Source organism: Jaculus jaculus, chromosome 14 (genome assembly GCF_020740685.1).
Source record: "Jaculus jaculus isolate mJacJac1 chromosome 14, mJacJac1.mat.Y.cur, whole genome shotgun sequence".
Lineage (NCBI taxonomy): Eukaryota > Metazoa > Chordata > Mammalia > Rodentia > Dipodidae > Jaculus > Jaculus jaculus.
In genome coordinates, this window is record NC_059115.1 from 13,867,093 (window position 1) to 13,883,934 (window position 16,842).

Here is a 16,842-nt window from a genome sequence, read left to right on the forward strand (position 1 = left end):
ACTGCAGAAGACATCAACCTAAAGATTCAAGATTAGGGCTAGCCGGGCGTGGTGGTGCACGCCTTTAATCCTAGCACTCAGCAGGCAGAGGTAGAAGGATCTCCATGAGTTCGAGGCCACCCTGAGACTCCATAGTGAATTTCAAGTCAGCCTGGGCTAGAGTGAGACCCTACCTTGAAAAAACAAAAAAAAAAAAAAGAGAGAGAAAGAAAGAGTAGGGGTAGAGAGATGGCTTAGTGGTTAAGGGACTTGCATGCAAAGCCAAAGGACCCAAGTTTGATTCCCCAGGACCCATGTAAGCCAGATGCACAAGATGGCACATGTGTTTGCAGTCTGCAGCAGCTGGAGGCCCTGGCACTCCCATTCTCTCTATCTCCCTCTTTCTTTCTTTCAAATAAATAGATTTAAAAAATAGTTTTTAAAAAATTCAAGAAGTATGTAAGAGCCAAAGGCAGAGTAGGACTCCTTACAACGTGCTCCTCCAGACACAAAATGACCTCAATATCCATGACCTCACAGTGCCTGACACTACCTACACAAGATCATAATAGGAGGAAAAAATCATGACATCAAAACAAAAATGAGACTGATTGAGAGAGGAGGGATATGATGGAGAGTGGAATTTGAAAGGGGCAAGTGGGGGGAGGGCGGGAATTACCATGGGTTATTGTCTACAATTATGGAAATTGTCAATAAAAAACTAAAAAGAGATTCAAGAACTAAACTCAGCAAAAAGAAAACAATGTGTGGACATTATGATAAACTACAGTGAGAAGATGGACCAGCCATTAGAGTCACTTATTTCAAAGGCTGCTAAGACATTCAATCACACACACACATGCACACACACACACACACACACACACACACACACACACACACAATCGCTGCACACAAAGGCGGCACGTGGCAGGGCGCCCTGGGTCGCGCTGTGGTGCGCATGCTCGTGGGGCTTTTCACGTCTGCTCAGGTGCAGGGCTGCAGCTCGGGCCTTGAGCCTGACCCCAGACCGTGGGTTCACTTTTGGAGGAGTTGCAGAAAGATGTAGAAGAATAAAGGTCTTGTTGGAAAATTCCACCAGAATAAAGAGAACGTGATGCCTTTACACGTGAAAAATCCAAGACCGAGACAGAAATCAAGAGCAAGTTGCAGCAGTCGTCACAGGAGGAACCGGAGCTTGCTGACAGTGCAGTGTCCGCTGCTGTGGCTGCTCCTCTTACAACAGGACACGCAGTGCAGATCAGGCATTATGGACGGGACCGGACAGATGAGTTTGTGAAGATCTACATTACCTTCACCAGAGTTCATCAGGTTCACATGTGTGTGCAAACACACACACAGAGAAATAAAAAAATGTAAAAATCTATAAAGAGCAAATGCTAAAATGTTCAGACTAGTAACAAAAATGATATAATCAGCTGGGGGTGGTGGCGCATGCTTTTAATCCCAGCACTTGGGAGGCAGAGGTAGGAGGATCGCTGTGAGTTTGAGGCCACCCTGAGACTACATAGTTAATTCCAGGTCAGCCTGAGCTAGAGTGAAGCCCTACCTCAAAAAAAAAAAAAAAGATATAATCATCAGATTGTAGTTACAACTCATATTGACATTCTGACCCAGATATTTTGATTTGGGAAGCTGCTTTTTTTTTTTTTTTTTTTTTTGAGGTAGGGTCTCCCTCTGGTCCAGGCTGACCTGGAATGCACTATGTAGTCTCAGGATGGCCTCAAATTCATGGAGATCCTCCTACCTCTGCCTCCCGAGTGCTGGGATTAAAGGTGTGCGCCACCACACCCAGCTGCCTCATGATTTTTTACCATAGTTAGGAACATTGGTGAACTCTACCTACTGAATTTATTGTGTGTGTGTGTGTGTGTGTGTGTGTGTGTGTGTGTGTGGTTTGCTCTTGTGAGCCCAGGTGTGTGCACACTCGAGGTGGTCTGGCGAGGTGGTCTGGCGAGAAGAGTCCAGTGGCTTCCTTGATCACTCTCCTCCTTGCTTATGGAGACAGGCTCTCTTGCTTGAGCCCATGGCTCGCTGATTTGGCTAGTTTAGCAGCCACGGGCATTTACGTGGGTGCTGGGGTCTGAACTACTCTCCTCGTGCTTGTGTGGAAAGCACTTTACCCACTTTACCCACTGAGCCATCTCCTCCACCCTGAAGATGCTTTTTGTCATTTAATTGGCCACAGCAATGACAAAAATAACAAATGCAATGAATCGTTTTCTCTTGCGTCCACACTCTGGGTCCACACTGAATGACTAACCAAGGTGCATGCGGGATGAATGTGTGGTTTTCATAGTTGTGGGTGAAACCAGATGTAGACATAGAAATTTACTGTTTTATTTCCTTAGAAAAACAATCAACCTGCCAAGTCATATCTAGATTTTTATTCACTTTATTTACATGTAGATTATTACTTTATTCTACCACACAGTAATTTGATATCAAAGAAAATAAAAAGAAAAAAGTGGAAGCTTATGTTAAAGTTTAGAATACATCAAAAGTTCAAGATAGATTAATGGGAATTAAAATATATAGATACAATTTACAAGGAAAATGACTATGAAATACTTTATGTTCAAAATGTAGTTTTCCCTAACTAATTAGTATTCATGAAATGCACCATATCTTTCTGCAATGTCTCTGTGTACCAAGCACAAAAATTCTTAGCCAAAGGCGATGTGTGGGAAAAGGAAAGGAATAGGAATGGAGAGGGTAATGGAGTAGTGGATATAATTTTAAAAAATGGCATGCATATATGGAAAAGCCCAATTTTCCCTGCAGGACAGCTCCCAGGGGTTCTTGATGACCAGGAGTTGGATTTGGAGGAGCAAAGAATGGTCACAGTGGCTCTGAGGAGGGAATTTCAGTGAATGTGAAGATGTCAGAGGCATCCTTGACATCATAAAAAGAAATGTTCCTCAGCAGCAGGTCAAGGAAGATCCTAAGCCTGCGCAGCCAGGGGTTCTTCACCAGCAGAGGAGTCATGGGCTCTGTGCTGGCCGCATAGACCTCTCCGTTTCGCAGCCCCACGGTCCAGAAGCCCCGTCCTTCCGCCAGGACCACTGGCTCTGTGCGGTCAATGGATTCTTTGCAAACGCCTATATCCCATTCTCGGCTTGATCCCACATCTACTTCCCAGTAATGTCAGTGGGAAGTGAACCTTGAGGAGCCCAGGACGCACACTGAGACCTGGAATCTCTGAGCACATTGCTTCCTTCCCTGTTTGCCAGAGCCACAGTGGACCTTCCTCAGGTCGTCAGAAATGATGAGATGGTCATGGGCTGTGTCCACATCCAAAGTCATGTCCACTGGGGATGAAAACCGAGTAGGTCAGCAAAGACAGACACACCGCACTCAACCTTCACTTCCTCTCCTTTTCCTCCTCCTCCTCCCATCCCTTCTCCATCCTCCGAGTCTCCCCCACCACCTACTAAACCTTCACTTCCACTTCAAGGGCTAGATAGGTCCCTTTTACTTTTGGTTCATTTGGTTTTTGAGGTGGGGCCTCGCTCTAGCCAGGCTGACCTGGAATTCACTGTTGTAGTTAGCATCATGTTGCTGGAGTGAACCTCCAGACCAGACAGTTATGGAGGAAAGAATTTTGTTGAAGCTTATAGATCCAGGGGACATTCCATAATGGCAGAAGAAACTGGCTCCTTTTCCAGGTCCACACAGAAAGAAATACCACCCCCACCCCGCAAGCAAGCACTCCAGGAATGCTGGTATTCAAGGTGGGCACCACCATGCTCTGCTGCTTATACTTATTTTAATCTTCTTCCTCTTGCCCTACCTCACTTTCTTTCCCCTCCTCTCCCTCCTCCTCCTTGTGATCAATCCCCGACAGGCTTACTTTGACCATTTAATAGTCCTCCTCCTCCTCATGTCCCTTCCCCACTCCATCTTCACTTTAATTGCAGTGGAGCAGAGATAAAAAAAGAAATAAAAAAGAAAGAGAGAGAGAGAGATAAAGAAAGTTTTATTAGCTGAGCATGGTGATGCACACCTTTAACCCAGCACACAGGAGGCAGAATTAGGAGAACCAGCATGAGTTCAAGGTCACCCTGACACTACATAGTGAGTTCCAGGTCAGCCTGGATTATACTGAGATCCTACCTCAAAATAATTATTTATTCGTTTATATGAGAGAGAGAGAGAGAGAGAGATGCAAGAAGCCAGTGATGCTGTCCTATAAAACCTCAAGCCCACCCAAGTGACACTTCCTCCAGCAAGGACACATCCTAAAGGTTCCACAACCTCTCAGAACAACGCCACCTGCTGGGGACTAAGTATTCAAACACACGAGTCTATGGGGGACATCTTCCATTTGAACCACCACAGTGTACCAAGAACATGGTACTGCACTTAGGTCCAGAGTGGTACTAGACCTAAATCTACCTACTTTCACATCTGCTTCTGGGGGTGGGGAGGCTCTAGGATGATGCCATCTGTCAGAGTGTGTGCCCTCATGCTCTCTGGATAGAATCACCTGGGGACTGTTTATAAGCACTGCTGATGCTGGGTCTCCCTGCCAGATGCATGGGCACAGGGTCTTGCTACTTGGTGATGGCCCATGAGTCAGTGTCATTTGCTCTACCTGGTTGTTTCAGGAATTCTTCTCATGAAAGCCCAGTACTTCAGGATTATTCTGCATGGAACCAGATCCTCAAGTCCCTTATACATGTCCAGATTTGAAAAACCACCTTCTGGCCAGTGTTGTCAAAATAAGTCCCAAGTGAGTGCAAGCATGTTTTAGATTTTCTTGTAAATATGTAGAAGAAACAGTTATAATCAATTGTGACAATATATTTTACTTAATGTCTTTAAAGTATTATTTCCAGGCTGGAGAGATGGCTTAGCAGTTAAGGCTCTTGTCTGCAAAGCCAAAGAACCTTAGTTCAATTCCCCAGGACCCATGTAAGCCAGATGCACAAGGTGGTGCATGCATCTGGAGTTTGTTTGCAGTGGCTACAGGCCCTGGAATGCCCATTCTCTTTCTCTCTCTCCCTCTCTTTCTCTCTCTTGTTCTCTCTCCCTCTTCCCCCCTCTCAAATAAATAAATAAAAAGAAAATGTTTTAAACAATAAAGTATTATTGTTTCCACATGTGGCCCAAGCTATTTTTAAAGTAGTCAGTAGCTACCGTGGGCTACCATATTGGACATCCCAGGACTGGGAAAGAACTTACAAGTCATATATCCTTTTGTAAAGACAAAATCTCTGCCTCCCAGGCTTGTCTTGATGCACAAGGAAGATGAGGATACCTTGAACTCCTGATCTGCCTGTCTGTGCCTTCTGAGTTCTGGGATTACAGGTGTATACCTCTACACCAGTTTATGCAGTGCTAGGGATCAAACCCAGACTTTTTTTTTTTTTTTTTTGGATTTTTGAGGTAGGGTCTCACTGTAGCCCAGGCTGACCTGGAATTCACTAAGGAGTCTCAGGGTGGCCTTGAACTCATGGCGATCCTCCTACTTCGGCCTCTCAAGTGCTGGGATTAAAGGCGCGCGCCACCACACCCAGCAAACCAGAGACTTTTGAATCATGCCAGGCAAGCACTCTACCCACTGAATTACATCCCAGCCCTGTATTTCCTTAGAAATCTGCAGGTCTTTCTAATCTGTACTCATGCGCAAACACCATCCATGGGAAGAAGAAAAGTTCAAGCTTGACTTGAGCCAATGCCAAATTCAACAGGGAGACGTTTGAAAGGTGACATCCTCAGAGCCCTCCCAGGCTTGGGGAATGCTGCCCAGTCCTCACCCTGGAACTTCCTCACCCTTGGGTTCATCTTTAGAGCACCTTTCATCTGAGGCTCTAGTTCTTTCACCTTGGAAACCAGCGTCCCCAGCTGGACAGCATGCTCAACGTCTTTCTCCTCAGAGACCTCAGAGCAATGGGGGCACAGCAGACCCTCTCCACGGGGATTCTTCTGCATGCTGTCCATGCATCGGAAACAGCAGACATATCCACATTTCAGGTAAACAGGGTTGTCAAAATAACGCAGGCAGACAGGACAGGCGCTTGCATCTTTAAAGTGGTGAGCCACGGCCTGGGTCTGAGGAAAACATGCATGACAGTGGAGTGACCATGAGCTGGATGATGACGCGTCCTCAGACACCCCCTCCTTCCATGCCTAGAGGTGAAGGGGACGACTGCCTGCACTCACTGGCCCTAGGTTATAAAGACACAGCAAAGCCACAAACATAGACGATAATGCTAGAACAGCGCCCGAGACCTGTCACTAACTGAAGACAAGGAAGGGGGAGCAGATGAACGGGCACAAATGACATATGAACATCATGAGGGAGGACACAAGGCAGGGAAGGGGCCCAGGAGAAGTGGGGGATGATAGTCAACCAAAGCCGATTGCATTTAAAAAGTCTTAATACCTAAAATTCTGTATTGCTAACTAAATGTAAAGTATAATTTAGGGCTAGAGAGATTGCTCAGTGGTTAAAGCACTTGCTTGCAAAGCCAAAGGACCCAGGCTCGACTCCCCAGGACCCACTTAAGCCAGATGCCCACAGTGATGCATGTATCTGGAGTTCGTTTGCAGTGGCTGGAAGCCCTGGCATGCCAATTCTCACATGCTCTCTGTCTCTAATAAATGGATATAAAAGTAAATAAAATTAAAGTATAATTTAGCTAGGCACATGCCTTTTTAATCCCAGCCCTTGGGAGGTAGGAGGATCGTCATGAGTTCAAGGCCACCCTATGACTACATAGTGAATTTCAGGTTAGCCTGGTCCTACCTCGATTATGTATATATGTATGTGTGTGTATATTGAAACAACCTCTGGTGAACACACCTAAGGAAAGCCATTTTAGGCCAGTCAGCCATCTTGACATTCTCAAAGAGCCATAGGAGTTTAAAGATTAGCCCACAGCATTAGTTACAAGGAGGATGTGGTCCCAGTAAAGCATCTGGTGTCTGCTCTTGCCCTGAGGTCAAATGGCCTGATATTTGGTATTTGCTTCATTCCTGGTGCTAACTACAAAAATTCTGCTTTTGTAATCATGCTTCCTTGCTTGCTCTTGCTAAAGACAATTGAGAGAGAGAGAAAGAGAGAGAGAGAGGGAAGTAGATGGAGAATGGACGCACTGGGGCCTTTACCACTGTAAACAAACTCCAGACACATGCACCACCATGTGCATCTGGCTTGATGGGTCCTGGGAAATTGAACTTGGGTCCTCTGGCTTCATAGGTAAACACTTTAACTGCTAAGCCATCTTTCCAGCCCTCTTTCTATTTTGTTGTTTTAATTAAATTTTTAAAAATCTATAGCTGGGCATTTACAGTGGCTAGAGGCCCTGGCCCACCCATTCTCTCTATATATCTGCTTCTCTCTGTCTCTCTCTCAAATAAATGGATAAGATATATTTCTTAAAGATTGTTTAAAAGCCAGACATGGTGGCATACACCTTTATTCGCAGTACTTGGGAGGCAGAGGTAGGAGAGTTATATGAGTTCAAGGCTACCTTGAGATGACATAGTGAATTGCGAGCCAGCCTGGGCTCCAGTGAAACCTGACCACAAAACAAAGGGGCGGGGCTGGAGAAATGGTTTAGTGGTTAAGGCGCTTCGGCTCCCCAGTACCCACATAAGCCAAATACACAAGGGGGCACATGCATCTGGAGTTCATTAGCAGTCGCTAGAGGCCCTGGCACACTCATTCTCTCTCTCTGTCTCTCTCTCCCTCCCCCTGCCTATTTCTCACTCTCTCAAATAAATAAAGAAAACTAGAATCTTAAAAAAAAAAAAAACACTAGTAAACTGGGTGGGGTGGTGCATGCCTTTAATCCCAGCACTCGGGAGGCAGAGATAGGAGGATCGCTGTGAGTTCACGGCCACGCTGAGACTTCATAGTGAATTCCAGGTCAGCATGGACTACAGTGAGACCCTACCTCAAAAACAACAGAGGAGGGTACTTAATAGGTTGATATTGTATATATGTAAGTACAATGATTGTGATGGGAAGGTAATATGATGGAGAATGGAATTTCAAAGGGGAAAGTGGGGGGGGAGGGAGGAAATTACCATGGGATATTTTTTTATAATCATGGAAAATGCTAATAAAAATTAAAAAAAAAACTGTTAAAGTGATTACCTATTAGACTTTTTCACTATTTTATTTTTAGTCATGGTTGACATGGAATTCACTATGGAGTCTCAGGATGGCCTCGAACTCACAGCGATCCTCCTACCTCTGCCTCTGGAGTGCTGGGATTAAAGACATGTGCTACCACACCCAGCTATAGAGTTCTTTATGTTTTAATTTAATTTAATTTAATATTTTGATTTATTTGAGAGAGAGAAAAAATGGGCTGGACTGCAGATATTGCTTAGTGGTTAAGGCACTTGCCTGTGAAGCCTAAGGACCCAAGTTAGAGAATGGGCACACCAGGGCCTCCAGCCACTACAAATGAACTACAGATGCATATACTACCCTATGCTTCTGGCTTATGTGGATACTAGGGTATTCAATCTGGGTCCTTCCTTAGGCTTCACAGGGAAACGCTTTAACTGATAAGCCATCTCTCTAGCCCTTCTTTTTTTTTTTTTTTTTCCTAAATAGAATCTCACCATAGCCCAGGCTCACCTGGAACTCACTCTGTAGTTTCAGGCTGGCCTTGAACTCACATCAGTCCTACCTCTGCCTCCTAAGTGCTGAGGTTAAAAGGTTTGTACCACCATACCCAGCTTAGAGTTCCATACTTTGATATCTAATAAGCAATAAATAAGTAATAATTAAATTTTCTTTACTGTGGCTATTAAAAAGTTTATCATTATATATGAGTCATGTTACGTTGCTTGGTTTTGGTTTTATACATCCATATATGTGTTTTGTGATAGGGTGTCATGTAGCTCAGGATAGCCTCAAACTCAGTGTGTGGCCAAAGATGACCTTGAACTCATGATCTACCTCTCAAGGGCTGGGATTCTAGGCACGTGCCAACCACACCTGGCTTTTGTAGTCCTGGTGATTGGACCCAGGTTTTCCTGCATTGTAGTCAAACACTGTACCAGGTGTTTTTGTTTTCTAGTTATTTGAAGCAGGGTTTGACTCTAGCCCAGTCTGGTTTTAAACTCACTGCAATCTTCCCTCCTCAGCCTCCCCAGTGCTAGCATTATAATTGTGAGCCACCAGGCCCGGCGTCTCATTTTCATATTTCTATTCATATAGAAATATTGTGCTGGCCTTCACACAGAAATGTCCCAGCTTCCTCAGACCCCCCCACCCACCCACTCCCCTGGCTCCAGACCATGCAGAATCCAAGAGCTTGGATGAGTCAGCCAAGGGAGCACATCTCCCCACTCATAGCATTGGTCTTTCTCAGGAAGATGAAGACTGTCATTTCTCCAGCCTAGGGACTGGAGGTGTCTGTCCTTCCTTCTGCATCCCTGCATGCACACACTCCCTGTCTGGGAACTTCCGTCTAACAGCAAGGCAAGATAACAAGTGATTTTGCTAGGCAGGCCTTGCTGTGCCCTGGGCAGAGATCTGAGAGGTGAAAAAGAACTCTCCTAGGGCTGGAGAGATGGCGTAGTGGTTGAGCGCTTGTCTGTGAAGCCTAAGGACCCCGGTTCGAGGCTCGGTTCCCCAGGTCCCACGTTAGCCAGATGCACAAGGGGGCGCACGCGTCTGGAGTTCGTTTGCAGAGGCTGGAAGCCCTGGCGCGCCCATTCTCTCTCTCTCCCTCTATCTGTCTTTCTCCCTATGTCTGTCGCTCTCAAATAAATAAATAAAAAATGAACAACAAAAAAAAATTTAAAAAAAAAAAAAAAGGAACTCTCCTAGCCTATTGCTGAAGACTCCACATACTTGGGCTGCAAGGCCATTGAGAAATCCTGCTGGAACTGAGCTGATAACCTCCTCCATGTAGACCAGCTGACAGAAAGCTGGAAGAAGCCATTCTGCATGCAGTTCAATGGAAGAGAGAGAAATCACCAGTGAAGATACTCAACCGTGGACACTGCAAACCTTATATTTGGCCAGCCAGGCATGTGGCATGTCTGTCATGGTGGAAACCAACTGTCCTCTAACTGGACTGGAGGACCGCTCCATGGGAGGGAATACATCCCTGATACTGAAAACCTACAACAGGAGTAGTCATGAGCCCTAGGGGTGTAACGTCTACTGCTGTCTGGCTAAATGTATATTCTATGCTCATCAAACTGCCCGGTAAGCACTTCTCTTAATGTTCATACTCATATATTAATGCTACTCTCACTTTTGGTAGAGAACCTTCTTTTCAGATGGCAGCGACCTTGGGGTGACTCAGAAGAATCATGGTGCTGGGAAAAAGTGACAGGAGTGCTCAGCACTGCAATATCTCTATCACATATTCCAAGACTCAGGGTCTATTGCGGAAGAGGCGGCAGAAAGAATGTAAGAGCCAAAGGAAGGGTAGGATTCCTTACAACGTCCTCATCCACAGACACAAAATGGCCTGGATATCCATGACCTCACAGTGCCTGACACTACCTACACAAAACCATCATAATAGGAGGACAAGATCACGACATCAAAATAAAAGAGACTGATGGAGAGGGGGAGGGGATATGATGGAGAATGGAGTTTCAAAGGGGAAAGTGGGGGGAGGGAGGGCATTACCATGGGATATTGTTTACAATCATGGAAGTTGTTAATAAAAATTTAATTAATTATAAAAAAAGAACTCTCAGGGGCAAACGGAGGGGGGGAGGGAGGGTATTACCATGGGATATTTTTTATAATCATGGAAAATGTTAATAAAAATTGAGAAAAAAAAGAAAAACCAAAATAAGTAAATAAATAAAAAATTTAAAAATAAATACAAAAAAAAAAAAAAAAAGAACTTTCCTAGGATTGCACTCACCTTTGCACTGCTTGGTTCTTTCCTAGTCTCCAGCTGCTTCCACCACCTGCTGAGGTCTGGAGAGGGTTCTGCCTCCATGGGGCTTATACCAGGGCAGTGGCCTCCTCCTCCTCCTCTTCCTTCTCCTCCTTCTGAACACAGCCTGCCTCTTCTCCTTTCTCCTACCAAATTTACATTAAATTCTTTTTTTTAAGATGCTTTAATATATTTATTAGAAAAAGGCATGCCAGGGCTTCTAGACACTTCAAACGAACTCCAGACACATGTGCCACCATGTGCATCTGCCTTACTTGGGACCTGGAGAATCGAACCTGGGTCCTTAAGCTTTGCAAGCAAGCACCTTAAGTGCTAAGCCATCTCTTCTGCCCAAGATTTACATTAAATTCTGATCCAAGTGAGATTCCTTTAAAATGAAGGACACTTCAATTAAAATTTTTCAAATATAGAGCTGAAGGGATGGCTTAGCAGTTAAGATGTTTGCCTGCAAAGCCAAAGAACACTGGTTCGATTCCCCAGGATCCACATAAGCCAGATGCACAAGGGGGCGCATGTGTCTGGAGTTCGTTTACAGTGGCTTGAGGCCCTGGTGTGCCCATTTTCTTTCTCTCTCTCTCTCTCTCTCTCTCTCGCTCTGTCTTGTTCTCTCTCAAATAAAACTAAAAGTAATTTTTTTTTATCTTATGGGAAAAAAAGAGGTTTATTTTGTATTACAGGCTCAAAGGGAAGTTCCACGAAGACAAGGAAAATGACATGAGCAGAGGGTGGACATCACCTCCTGGCCAACATAAGGTGGACCATAGCAACAGAAGAGTGTGCCAAACACTGCCATAGTGAAACTGGTTATAACACCCATAAGCCCACCTCCACCAATACACTCCCTCAAGGAGTCATTAATTTCCAAATCTCCATCAGCACAAAATCTTTCATTCAGAACACAAAGTTTATGGGGGACACTGGAATGAATTCACCACATTCCACCCGTGGCTCCCAAAACTAATAACCATGCGTAATATAAAATGCAATGCAATCACCCAACTTTAAAAATGAAGTGATATAGTGGAGAGTGAAGTTGTGAAGGGGAAAGTGAGGAAGGATGGAATTATCATGGCTTATTGTCTAATATTGTGGAAATTGTCAATAATAAAAAATAAGAAAAGATCCTGCCACATGGTGAAGGCAAGGAAAAAAATTAAAGATAGCAATCTATTTGGTCCAATAACATAGGTGTTACTACAGCCAAATAAACTAACAAGTGCCATAAAGCTTGAAGTCTCCTAAAGCCACATCTGTCTTCTGTTCTCTCCTTCCAGCAGAGTGTAATTAATTTCTACAATACCAGGGCCCATCCGGAAAAGTAATTTTTTAAAGGTTTGATGAACTAATGAGTTTTGGGGCTTACTCATGGAGCAGGGTGAGGGGTTGCTTACAGGAGCAACGGATGACTCAAACAGCCGCACCACGAGAAGTCTCATCCCCTCCTGGATGACGACCTCCCCACAGCTGCTTCCAGGAAAGGCAGCTGCGCAACCAGAAAGCCCAGCGCAGGTGAGGACGCAGGGCGGCCGAGCGCTGGAGCGCACTGCACTCGCTCCGCGGGAGACTCTGCAGTTGAGTGCGGAGGGAGCGGCTGCAGGAGCTGCCCGCTGGTGGTGCCCCGTGCTCGAGACTATGACTGCGTGACCTGAGACTTTTCAGGGGAAAGGTTTCCTGTGACAGAGGCTTAGATTACATCTGGATGGACAGCCATTCACGCAGTCGTTTCCACAGTAACCATTTGGTTGTTGTGTGCCAAAGAGTCTTTCCCCCCTCCCCAGGTAAGGTCTCACTCCAGTGCAGGCTGACTGGAACTCTCTGTACTCCCAGGGTGGCCACGAACTCACAGCAATCCTACGCCTCCTGAGTGTGCTGTAAAGCATGTGCATCATGCTCGCCTGAAGATTCAGCTTTAAAAATATTTAAGAAAAGCCAGGCATGGTAGTGCACACCTTTTATCCCAGCACTCAGGAGACAGGGGTAGGAGGACCTCCATGAGTTCGAGGCCAACCTGAGATTACATAGTGAATTCCAGGTCAGCTTAAGCTAGAGTGAGACCCTACCTCGAAAAACCAAAAAAATAAAATAAAATAAAAATAAAATATTTAAGAGAGCCGGGCGTGGTGGCGCATGCCTTTAATCCCTGCACTCGGGAGGCAGAGGTAGGAGGATCACCGAGTTCGAGGCCACCCTGAGACTACATAGTTAATTCCAGGTCAGCCTGGGCTATAACGAGACCCTACCTCAAAAAAAAGAAAAGGAAAAAATATTTAAGGGCTGGAGAGATGGCTTAGCGGTTAAGCGCTTGCCTGTGAAGCCTAAGGACCCCGGTTCGAGGCTCGGTTCCCCAGGTCCCACATTAGCCAGATGCACAAGGGGGCGCACACATCTGGAGTTCGTTTGCAGGGGCTGGAAGCCCTGGCGTGCCCATTCCCTCTCTCTCCCTCTATCTGTCTTTCTCTCTGTGTCTGCCACTCTCAAATAAATAAATAAATAAAATTTAAAATATATATATATTTAAGAGAGGCAGAGAGAGAGTACTACAGGACAGAGCTTCCTATCTCTGCAACAGAACTCCAGACACATGTACCACTTTGAGTATCTGTGTATGTACTGAGGAATGGAACCTGGGCCATCAGGCTTTGCAAGCAAGCACATTTAAACATTGAGCCATCTGTCAGGCCCCTGAAAATTTATTTATTTATTTCCAAGGAGAAAGAGAAAGAATAAGTGTGCACCAGGGCCTTTAGCCACTTCAACCAAACTCCAGAAGCATGTGCCTCTCGTGCATCTGGCTTTATGTGGGCACTGGTGAGTCGAACCTGGGTCATTAGGCTTTGCAGCCAAGTGCCTTAACCACTGATCCATCTCTCTAACCCCGTGTTCTCTCTCTTAATAAGGAAGCCCGACATACTGCATCAGGGCAACCATAACACCCTCATGTCTCCTTAATTACCTCTCTAGTAGGTCCTATCTCCAAACCCAGTCTCATACTGAGAGCACTGGGGGTTGGGACTTGAACATATGAATTCGGGAAAGACACAGGTGTGAGAGTGCCTACTCATCTGTGTGCGGAGAGCGCTCCAGCCCACGTGTCTATTAGAAATGAGACAGAGAGCCCGGGGAAGGAGAGCTTGTGGCAGCGCCAGGAACCGTGTGCCCACGGGGAGGAGACTGAGACCAGGAGCAGGGGCGCGTGAGAGTGGGACTGAGAGGACGCCGGGGCAGGGCAGGGGGCGGACAGGGCGGGGGTTGAAGTGACCTGCACTCCTGTCTGCTCGTGTCACCAGCAAGAGCTCAGGCTTAAACCAAGAAACCTGCCGCGCCGCCCAGAGCGCCGTCCAGTCTCTGGCGCCCTCTCCTGGACAGAAAATTCAGTCCACTACAGTAACCACCCACGCCTAGAAAGAACTTTGATGTTTAAATTCAGTGTAAATCTTCACAAGCCTGGGAAACAGCTCAGTCTGTAAGGTGTTGGCCGCATGAGGACCTGTGAAGAGTGGACTGCAATCCTGTGTCAGTGATTCCCAGCACAGGATGAGGATACTGGGGTCGGCTGTTGTCTAGTGAAGCTGAACTGCTGAACTCCAGGTTTAGTGAGACCCTGATCCTCACCCCCAGCAACTCCCCCTCCCCCCTCCAGAAAAAAACTAGTAGAGAGAGATTGAGGCCTGCACCAAAAGTCAACCTCTGTCCTCCACTCAAGTGCACACACATGCACCCATGCACACACATATCCCACACAGCAAAACCATCACTTACACTAGCCACATCTCCAGTTCTCGACTGCTGCATATAGCTCGTGACAACCCCTTCTGTGTAAGCACAGAGCATTGCCAGCATTCCAGAAAGTCCTGTCATATGCTCTACCAGTCCATAAAATCCCTGTAAAAATATGGGAACCCCAGACCTCTCCCTCCAATCCACCTACCCCTGTTCCCAGTTCCCCCCCCCCCCAACACACACACACACGTGAGGTGGTGGTCTGGCATGTCACTGGCTGGTGGCATTTCCCACTTTAGAACAATACCATATTGGCAGAAAGACAGCCACAGGTACACACATGCCCTCCCTCCATCAAGAGTCCACAGCTGACCATTTCAGGATGTGAGGGCTTAGGGCCACAGGAGATATTTGGTATTAAAATGGTGAAAGAAAATTGAATGAACATAGTTTGCATGAGGGACGTCAACGTGTTCATTTTGTCAAATTAATATCTGATTTATCAGCCAGGCTGGTTCTTGAAAGCCCAGTGTGTCCATCTGTCCACGGTGGTGCACTGAGATGGACCTAGAAGCAGCAGGCAACTGGGAACCAACTGGACCTTGGAAGTGAGGGACCTGCCGTCTCAGCCAAGTCCCTGCAGTAGCCCAAGGGCAACCCTGGTGCCACCAACTCTCTATGGACCCACAGACCCATACAAAACCTAGGTGTAGGAGATGGCTCAGTGGTTGAAGGTGCTTGCTTGCAAAGCCTGCCTGCAGTGTTTGATTCATTGCCACCAACGTAAAGCCAGGCCTGAAAAGAAGTCAAACATGTGGCATTCATTTTCAGTAGCAAGAGACCTTGACCCACACAAATAAACTCAGGAGTTTGTCCCTAATGTGCTTGAGTTGGCTTTTGTTGTTTCATGTACTTGGTGTGTAGACTTGTGTGGGTGCGCATGAGCACAATCTAAGTTACATGTTGACAGTATCTTCCTTGATGGCTCTCCACACTTTATGTACTGAAGCAGGGTCTCTCACTTAACCCAGGGCTTGCACCAGGGATTCCCTTCTCTGCCAACCCAGCGCTGGGATGACAGGCGGGCCACTATGCCCACTGGCACATATGTGGGATCCTGAGTCAGGCAAGTAACAACCGAACCAGTTCCCAGCACCCCCACCCCTCACACACACCCACACTGGCTTCAAGTCCACCCACCACTCTCTAGGTAAGTCCCTGCAGCCACCCCAAGGTGCTTGAGCCAGAACAATCTTCCTCGTCTGGTTTCCCATGGACACGCCACCCTCAGCTCCTAGGGCCACACGACTACATGGAATCAGAGTGGAGTCAGAGCTCTCCGCCCCAGGGCCAGTCCATGCACAGAGGTCCCTATTCCTAAGGCGACTGGTCCTGGGGAGGCGTCTTCAGCATTGTGTTCTAACAAGAGCTACTGGAGGACAAGGGACATCCTGCCTGGGCATCTGCAGTGCCCGCCACAGGTGACCTGATGTGCCCAGTCATTCCACATCCCATCACGGAGGCCACTCCACACCCAGCTGCAGGACCTCAGGACGCTGACAGCACCTAGAACTCTGGCGGCTGGAATACTCTGGGAGAAGGCATCAGCACACACAGCTCTTTGCCGTTGCTGTTTCCACAGCGTAAGGAATGCACGTGGGGCATGCTGGCACGGAGTCCCTGGCTTCTGTGCATGCTCCCCACTCTACCCTTATGTCCTCTTTGGTTCTGAAAAGAAGATGGGGGACGGAGTCTCAAACCTTCACCCTTTCCTCTTCTTATAGTGACTCTACATCAACTGTCCTCTGCTTCTAACTGACCTGAGGAAAGGCTTGGAGGCATAAAGTCATGGACATCCTACTTCTGGGCACAGGGCCTGACTGCGTGGACTCAAGCTAAGTCACAGGCAGGATAAAGGTCCTGCCTATCCCGTGACCCCACTCACTACCGTCCTAGTAATGGACCCTGACCAAAGTGACTGTCTCCCCACGGACACTATTAGTCTATCCCCACAGGGGGCAACATCCCTCGGATCACTCCGAGGCCCAGGGGCCCAACAACATGCTGTCCGCAGCTACCTGTTGTAGGGGAGGTGCAAAAAGTCCCCTTCCCCAAGGAACAAGGGTGACAGGACAGGCTGTCCCAGAGGCTGCCCTCCCACGTCCTCCGGAGAACTTTCTTGGGTACCTAGCTGGTTTGCCACCCCTGGGCTCAGGCACTGTAG

General features: G+C 46.8%; 1 protein-coding gene across 1 annotated transcript; it reads right to left on the bottom strand.

The window, feature by feature from the left end:
• Positions 1-1,158: 1,158 nt before the first annotated feature.
• LOC101608868 (ret finger protein-like 4A) lies at positions 1,159-10,984 on the bottom strand. Its single transcript, XM_045133326.1, is given in 4 exon segments — positions 1,159-1,215; positions 2,788-3,311; positions 5,763-6,057; positions 10,863-10,984. Coding segments are annotated over 4 exon segments (954 nt in total). The 5' UTR covers positions 10,941-10,984.
• Positions 10,985-16,842: the final 5,858 nt, after the last annotated feature.